The 9,380-nt window shown below is 33.9% G+C and overlaps 1 protein-coding gene across 2 annotated transcripts; it reads left to right on the top strand.

Moving 5' to 3' along the window:
- The first annotated feature begins 2,456 nt into the window (after window positions 1-2,456).
- On the top strand, window positions 2,457-7,618 carry LOC141672326 (type I inositol polyphosphate 5-phosphatase 5-like). 2 transcript variants are annotated; one of them, XM_074478895.1, is made up of 10 exons: window positions 2,457-2,691; window positions 2,831-2,921; window positions 3,098-3,172; window positions 5,315-5,402; window positions 5,665-5,769; window positions 5,845-6,373; window positions 6,475-6,668; window positions 6,757-6,865; window positions 7,056-7,204; window positions 7,281-7,618. In XM_074478895.1, the coding sequence occupies exons 1-10, from the start codon at window positions 2,587-2,589 to the stop codon at window positions 7,501-7,503; spliced, it is 1,668 nt and encodes a 555-aa protein (XP_074334996.1). In that variant the 5' UTR covers window positions 2,457-2,586; the 3' UTR covers window positions 7,504-7,618. The 2 variants fall into 2 exon arrangements, with proteins under 2 accessions (XP_074334996.1, XP_074334995.1); XM_074478894.1 differs by having other exon boundaries at window positions 3,092-3,172.
- The last annotated feature ends 1,762 nt before the right edge of the window (window positions 7,619-9,380 follow it).

The following is a 9,380-nucleotide window of genomic DNA, read 5'->3' as shown; positions in this document are numbered from 1 at the left end:
GATTGACTCGGGTCAAACGCGGGCTAATTACAGTCAAACTCAGTATTGCGTTGTGAAAGTGAGGACGCGTCCAAGCATTCAGGACGCGCCTACTTGAGAAGGGATATGTTACGAGGCGAGAAAAGTGTGTGGTCAAGGAAGGACGCGCCCAGGCTTTATGGACGCGTCAATGTTTATGAAAGTGCTTGGCAGATGAAATCTTATGGTGAAGGACGCGTCATAGGAGGTGAAATGTTGTGCATGATGGTTTAGAGGAGACGGTGCAAGTCTAATAAGGTTAAGGGCGCGCCCTAAATTCTAGGACGTGTCCTGTAATTTTGAATGCTATAAGGAACGATTGATGAGGAAGCAGGTTTGGATTTATGAAGGTGAGGACGCGCCCAAAGGGTGAGGACGCGTCCTGTGTTTGATCTATATACTTTTGATGTTGAATTCAGGACAAAGCTTGCATGGAGAGGAGCAATGGAGGTTATTTTTACTAATGTATTTGTTGCAGGTACTCTTTGAAGAATTCCTTCCTTGAGACGGTCAAGGAGGGGGATGTCCGTGAAAAGCTTGAAGGCCTCCAGGGGTATGCCTGATGATTGAAGGCCTCCTCCTGTATTCAACGGGTGTCCTCGTTGGGGATGTGGGGTTTACTTTGGTGTGTGCTTTGGGAGCTCTGTTCTTGTATTCAACGAGTGTCCTCGTTGGAGAACTTTGGAGTCATCCTGCACTTTACACCCAAGAGCTTGGGATCACCTGTCCTGCTATCTGGTGGGTTATCCTCATTCGGGGGACAGGGACACGTCTGGCACTTGGGGTGAACCGTGGCTATACCTGCGTTCGTAAATCAAGGGAGATAGCTGTAGCGGAATGTTATCCTTGCGCAGGGAGATGCACTATCCGTGAAGTCCTACGATTACGGACGAGCCTTGGGCCTTCGCGGTTGGGCCTCATAGTTGGACATTCCTAAAGCTAGTGGAAGACGGATATCGGATGGGTTTCTACTGGGTTTAGGAGTAAGAAGTCTAAACTCATTAGACTTCTTGTTCTACGAGAACTACGTCAGGCTTGATCCCTATATAAAGGGTACGTAGGCACATTGAGAGGGTAAGAAGTTGAGAGCTGATAAGAGAGCCACCACTTACTCTGATCAATCTCAGCCTAAAACAACCACAATCAACTACACACCGCTTAAGTTTCCGGCAAAGAACCACCGTCACAGATCTTACTTCCGGCGAGAAACCTCAATCTTTGTTGTTACCAGATTCCTCCGTCAACACTTTTTTTTTAAAAAAAATCTTCTAAATAAAACTTTAATGTTTAAACTTTTATAAAAAAAGAAAATTATAAAAATATATTACGGAAATATACATTATAGTTGACTTAAAATACATGTCAAGCATGTGAAGAAAACTATAAAAAAATAAGGGAGACCGAGGTATTATAACTTATAAATGAATAGTTGTCCTCCAAAACTCTCGGGTTAAGTCAGAGTTGAAACCAGGTGACAACAAAGAAATTTACTACTTAACTTAAATAAAAATAGAATTATTCCATTTGAGAAATATTATTTTCAGAACACTTTTTAAAATTACATAGCAATAATGTGAGAAAAGACTAATTTTTTCTTGAGTTGTTTATTGAAAATTCAGGAGACAAGTTTTATCTTTCCACCCCATACTAAAATATGAGTATATCAAAAAGTAGGTAGGTTTCTTCATTTTAGAATCTATCTATATTGTAATATAATAATTAGAATGAGGTATAATTTATAACGATAATTCTTTATTTTATTTATTAAAAATAAAAATAAATAATATTATACATATACTAAACTACTAAATTTCTAAATTATTATAAATAGTCTCCTTATCTCACTAAAATAATACCATATCTTCTTCCTAATTCTTTTATTATTTTTATTAAAAAATAAATAATTACTCTATATTTATATAAATATTTTAAAATTAATATATAATTAAATAAATAAAATTCAAAATTTATTTAAATATTAATGTAACCCGTGCATCGTACGGGATTCAAGTTAGTATTTATAATTCTCGCCAATGCGTATATCTATTAAGCAAGGACTCCCCTTAAATTTAAAAATAATATATTTTAATGTTAGGTAAAGCAAACCATTATTTTTTTTCTGTTGTACAAGTGAAAACTAAATATAAACTCATTCCATATCTTGTACAATTTAATAATGTATTTATAGTATATCGTGTGTATATGTCTCTTCACATATACGGGGATAACCCAAATATCACCTATATATCATAATGTTATAAATTTTAAAACTTCAAAATGGCAACGTGCCATATTTTCCTAATGCTATGCCAGAAAAATCTCATTTTGTTCAACAGAACACTCAAGATCTTCAAAATCTCATTTTATCCACAACACAATTCTTTTTACAAAATCATGATAATAAATTAACCGGAAAGAATTTGCAGATCACGAAAATAGGGGATTTTAAAATTTGAAAAAACTATATATAAAGAAATTATAGGATAAGGAGGTGAATTGGATACATGCATGAAAAAATGGAGATATATAATATTTTGAGGGGATTATAATCGGTGGCCGGAAAATAATATGACATCGTCGGCACCGTCGACCACGCCTATCTGTAGCAGTCCCACCGGTGTTAGCCCTCCCACGCCGGAAGATTGGTCCTTCAAGAGTGAAAAGAAAAAGAAGGTATTATTTCGTAAAATACTTGAATTTCATATAATTGAATAATTTATATGATTTTATGATTGAAAATATAGGATTTTATGTATGCACATGATAATGATGTTTTTTGTGTTGTTCTTGTTGACATTATGTAAAAATGAAGTTAATTACCTTTCCGAAGATTTTTGGTTCCAAGAGGCTTTCGTGTGAAAATTCAGATGAGGAGTTGAATCAACCTAATGTTTCCCCTTCAGGTATACATTATATAATCATACTTTTTATGATTTTACTGCTTTGTGTTAAAAATTATAAGATTCTGAGGCGTGTTAATAAATTTTAACGTGTTAGAAGAAAGAGCTCAACATGTTATATCAGTCATGTTTTTCTTGAATAACTTTGTTTATGTTCTTCAACTTAATTTAAGGAACAGATTCAGATGATGTATTGCCCTCAAGGAAGCATGCTTTTGCTGGAACCTACAGAAGCATGAAGGATCATACTCCAAGTAGGTACTTTCCCATGCATGCATAATTGCTTACATACTCCATTAAACTGTAAAAGTTTTCTGCAGTGGCGGAGTTACGTAGAAGCTAGTAAGCCTAAAATCTTGATTGATTTTGAAAAATAAATTTAAAGGATTGTAACAAATTGACTCAAGATATCTCATGTTGTTTTCACAAATCATACGCTTCACAATAATGAGAGTAGTGCTAGACATAATAAACTGGTTACCAAATTTTGATCTTAAATAACGTGATATTAGTGACTCGATAATTTGAGATGATGTTGATGTTATTGCTGAGATTTACGTGAATACGGGGTCTGTTATTATTAATTACATGTAGCTAATAGTGCAAAACACGTAACATTTGGGATCCATACTAAGTACTGATTTGTTACCTCTAACATTATACTAACAAGAAACACAGTTAATTACTTAAAGAAAGAGTAAAGTTGTAAACCTTCTATATCTCTGTTTGTTTGGTTTTAATTCTGGTATATGCAGGTATTTCTGAATAATACATGCAGTTTAGGATTATAAAATCGTAGTACATACATCAAAATCTTACATAGGATAATGTTTCATCATGATTAGACTTTACAGCGTACATACTATTACGTGTACGGAGTCTTGTCCGCGTGTTCACAATACTATATATTCAGCAGAATGTAAATTGCAGAAATATAAACATGCAATGCTGGAAATATGTTAATGCAAGAACACCAAATCTTTTCACTTGGTTCGGCCCCTATACCTAGTCTATGGCCTACATCCAAGTCCACATGCCAACTAGCATAGAGAATGTATTATATCCACTTAAATAAAGTACTTACAAACTTTCCTTGATTACAATCTTGGCCCTGAATGAAAGAACCCTTTCCTTAGCACACAGCTACCTAGCACACAGCTACTTGGCCTTGATCTTGTAATCAATATTCCCACAACCCGGGATAAGTGATACAATATACCTTTCTTTCAAATACAAAGATAATAATGTGAAAGATTACAACTCGACTATAAACTCTTAATTAACTGGATAATCAATGAATGTAATTAAGAGGATGTTTTTCTCAGAAAGATATAAGATGGAAAGTGTAGAGAGTTGTATGTTTCTGAAAAACATCAAGTCGGTTTATATAGAAAACATGTAACGGATATAATGTATTTCAAACTCTTTTAAAGATAATAAAAGATAAGATTGGGTTTGAAATATTTGAATGTGTAAAACAAGTAATCCGTTAGTATTGTTTCTTGAAAGAGATAAACCTGAGAGAGATAAGTAATTTGAAATATGTTAGGTTTATCTAAGATAGAGTTTGTTTTGAAAATATAAGTCAAAGGTTATCCAGTTAACTAAATTAACATTAAACAAAACTCTAATACTTATCTAACTAACTAACAATCTGATTTGCTGTAGACTTCTTCAATGCATCATCAGAAATCACGCGGATTAACGGTTGATGTTATCGCTGAGATTTACGTGAATACGGGGTCTGTTATTATTAATTAATTTGTAGCTAATAGTGTAAAACACGTAACATTTGGGATCCATACTAAGTACTGATTTGTTACCTTTAACATTATACTAACAAGAAACACAGTTAATTACATAAAGAAAGAGTAAACCTTCTATATCTCTGTTTGTTTGGTTTTAATTCTGGTATATGGTATTTCTGAATAACTCATGCAGTTTAGGATTATAAAAATCGTAGAACATACATCAAAATCTTACATAGGATAATGTTTCATCATGATTAGACTTTACAGCGTACATACTATTACGTGTACGGAGTCTTGTCCGCGTGTTCACAAGACCAAAAGGTATAAATCTTGCTTATTTGCTTGTGTATTTTGGTAGCTTACCTAACAGAAGACTAAAAGTGCAGTCTGATTTTCTAGATAAATCACATGATTTACAAATAAACCAGCGGATAGGATCTCAAGGAGACTAATATATGTTGACATTTGAAGTCTTGACATTGACATTTCTACATGTGTTTTTAGTTTCGCACTTTCTTTGTCTTGATCAACCTCAATGTGTGTGTTTGTGCGTCTCCATCTACTTGTATATATTTTCAGACCTATAACTTGTAAAACTAACAATAACTAGAGATATAGTGTTTTAATATCTTACCTTGCTCTCAGGAAGACAGAATAGTGTGGGAATTGAAGGCCTTAACCTATCGAATTTCGATCAACCTATGACACCGCATACCATCACTCAAGATTTTAGGTATGGTTTAATAGTTTGCTATTTGTTTACAGCTTAAATTAAGTCGTCGTTTGGATTTTGGATCATGGGATTCTAACCACGTTGAAGGAAATGGGAATGTGATTCTTTTAGATTTTGGTATTAAAATACCATTTTCATTACCGTTAACTGAGTTGTAATCTCATGATCCAAACGGTCCTAGGACATCGTATCCACTATCCTGGCTATGCACTAATAGGCTACAAATGTTTTGCTTAAAATATGCCCACATACAATATTTCAGGGTTTTTGTTGCAACGTGGAATGTAGGAGGAAAGACTCCGGATATTGATCTCAGGCTAGAAGAATTCTTGCAGGTGGAGGGATCGTCTGATATATATGTATTAGGGTAAGCTGGATTAAATTCAACAGTGGTGTGTTATTTGATTTGCATGTATGTTGCCTAATGTTTAACAATTTTCAGATTTCAGGAAATTGTTCCCTTGAGTGCAGGAAATGTTCTAGTAGTTGAAGATAACGAGCCAGCAGCAAAATGGCTAGCTCTTATAAGCCATGCACTTAACAAATCGTACCATCACTCGGTCTCTTCTGATTCAGGTTCATCAAAGTCTGGTATCAAGGACCCATCGAAGTCTCACTTTTTTCAAAAGCCTTCTCTCAAAGTACTTAGTAAAAATTTAAGGGCTGATAGTACCCTTCTCAAGGCCTGCAACTGCCCTCTAGAATCGCCATCACCACATAAGAGGAGGCCAAGAAATCTTACTGACCCCAGTAGTTCTCCTGCTCCAAGTCATCAATCGAGTACTAATGATTTAGATTCAGTTGTAGGATTGTCTGCTTCTTTTAGTCAATTGAAGTACTGCCTTGTAGCAAGCAAGAAAGTGGTAGGCCTATTTCTATCAGTATGGGTTAGGAAAGATTTAGCGAAACATATAGGCCATCTCAGAGTTGATACTGTAAACAGAGGAATCATGGGATATCTCGGTAACAAGGTAACTTTTACAATTTTAAAGATTGTAAAGCATAATCATCTTCAAGTTTGCATATTTACCGAAAGAACTACTCATTTAGATTTAATATCACTATATTGCAGGGTTGTATATCAATTAGTTTGTCATTGCACCGTACAAGCTTTTGCTTTGTTTGTAGTCACTTAGCTTCTGGTGAGAAGGAGGGAGATGAATTGAAGAGAAACAATGATGTATCAGAAATCCTAAAGACCGTACAATTTCCAAGAATTTGCAAGAACAGAACTCGTCGAATGCCAGAAAAAATAATTGATCATGAGTAAGTTCATCTCAAATTTATATTAAACTGTGATGTTACATGTAATTTTTGCTTGTTTGACCTGATATGCTAATATCCAACACTGCAGTCGATTAATTTGGCTTGGAGACTTGAATTACCGCGTCTCTTTGAGCTATGAGGAAACGTCGACTCTATTGGAGGATAATGACTGGGATTCCCTCTTAGAAAAAGATCAGGTAGGATACTTTGAGTTTCATTGGTAATATGAATTAGCTATAAAATTTATTTCATCTACATTTAATGGTAAATGACTCCTAAAAATTGCTTGTACAAATTTATGTTAATTACTAGTATCATTTGAATCACTGGTGCTTGCAATTGTTCCCCTGGACTATGGCTGAATATTTTCTTATTTTCTGAGAATAGTTAAACCTTGAAAGAGAAGCTGGAAGAGTTTTCGACGGATGGCATGAAGGCAAAATCTATTTTGCCCCCACGTACAAATACACACACAACTCAGATTCCTATGCTGGAGAGACCTGCAAATCGAAGAAAAAAAGGCGGACGCCTGCATGGTCTGTTTATGTTCCTGAGACTGGAAAGACAGATGGGAGACATTATGCTAATTACCTTAATGAAATTTCAATGCAGGTGTGACAGAATTCTATGGAGGGGAAGCGGAATTGAGCAATTGTCTTACATACGTGGAGAATCAAGATTCTCGGATCACAGGCCAGTTTGTGCAGTATTTGCAGTAGAAGTGGAGATGAAAAACAATAAAGCTGGGAAGTTTAGAAAGGGTAATTCATGTACTGTTGCAAGAATGGACGTCGAAGATGGCATACCTCACAGGCACAGCTATTACGGATATTGAATTCAATTAATTCACTAAATCTTGCTGTACAATATTCTAGGGATTATAGAGGAGAAGAAGTTGTCAAATATGTAGATAAATTTTTCCAGTGAACTTGTAAGTAGTTTTAGTTGTAGTGCAGGCTTGTAGTAAACTAAAACTGTACATGAAAGAGTGGATAATTGTACTGTGTGCTAAAAAATTTCATTCTGAACAAATATAACTCCTACAGGTCTTTAGAATACAATAATTCTGGTTCCGTCACTGTCCACAAGGGTCGGGTGGATAATTTAAACATATTATCGGAGCACGAAAACCACTGCAATTTTCCGAGTGCTTTTGTAGTCGCATGCACAGAAACACACTTGCAGTAATCAAGATGTCTTCTGTTTTGCAGCATAACAATAGAACTTACTAACATTGTGAAATGCAAATAATGTCATTAAGCAACTGGTCATCTTTCATCTTCTATATATTTCAAATTCCCACTCCGTAATTCTTTTCCTCTCGATCTTCATTTCTAACAAATCTATGTTCTTGGTTTTGATCATTACCACACAGTACACACTCTTACAAGTACAGCTTTTACATATCTACCTTTTCTTCCTTCTCTTCACAATTACTACATACCCTGACGTCAAATGTTTTCAGGACGATGAGCATCTCCAAGGACATTATGTAAACTTGTTACCTAAAACACCATTAGCTAAAATTTTGTTGAACCTGTAAGGATTTATGCTCCCGTGGTATTATCTATATTTATTAGTTATATTCAAAATATTTTTTTATTTTTAATTTTAAATATACAGTTAAAATTATTTTAAGCTATTTATTTTTAATACAATTGAAAATAAAACATGTATTTAAATCAAAAATATATAATGACAATATTTTTATTTTTTTATATTTATGAAAATATTTTAAATTAAATATTATAAAATAAAAAATTATTACATTTATAAATATAATAACATATTTATAAATGAAAAATATAAAATAAATAAACATTACTTACATATATATATAATTTTTAAATTAAGCATAGTTTATTATAATATAATATTAGAATTTTTATTTTGGTTAATAATTAAATTAATATTTAAAAATTATTTAAAATAGTATGCTAATTATTATAAAAAAATATTTATAACAGAGAACATATAATAACATAGTTAGACCATATTTTAAGTATAAGAACTGACGTGTATTGATTTAGATGATGCATAGATATTTATACCTAATAGATGATGAACGTTGGAGATGCTCTGACGAAACAAACATCCATGAATTTTCACCAGCAATCTCGTATTCCATCCCCAGGACTCCAAAAGCAATGCAATAAAATTTGGACCGGACCAACTACACGTCTCATAATTTTCAACGGTCTTTCTAATGTGTACCCAATGACCCACACTAAGCACTAAATTTTATGAGTTTGGTATATTTGATTGGTGGAGTTGTTGTAAATGCAGGGGGTGATCTTATGATTAGAGAACCAATCAAAATAAATCAAACTCATGTGAGTTAGTGCTTATTGCGTGCCCTTGGCACATCATATAAAATCCCAATTTTCAAATCCACCCTCAAGTTAACACCACCAAAACTACTGGGCTTCCGATTCTTCACTTTCTCATGAATATACAATTTAATTGGGCCTAGGCCTATAAAAATGAAACAGTCTGGACCTTCACAAAAGCCCAAAAAACTTCTTAGGGTAGTAAGACGAAGACAATGTGTGTGGAATATGGGCTGCTGAAACTCAACAAGACTTCGTATATCTATTTTTTGGCCCAAATAGTAAAATTAAGTTTCCAAGTCTAAGCACCAAAAAAGAGGAACTCTATCAAATACCGTATCAAATCGATAGAATACAAACTTCGGAAACAGAAAAATAAAGA

This window comes from Apium graveolens, chromosome 7, assembly GCF_009905375.1.
Source record: "Apium graveolens cultivar Ventura chromosome 7, ASM990537v1, whole genome shotgun sequence".
NCBI lineage: Eukaryota > Viridiplantae > Streptophyta > Magnoliopsida > Apiales > Apiaceae > Apium > Apium graveolens.
Note: the sequence above shows the minus strand (reverse complement) of the source record. Positions and strands in the feature narration are given on the sequence as shown.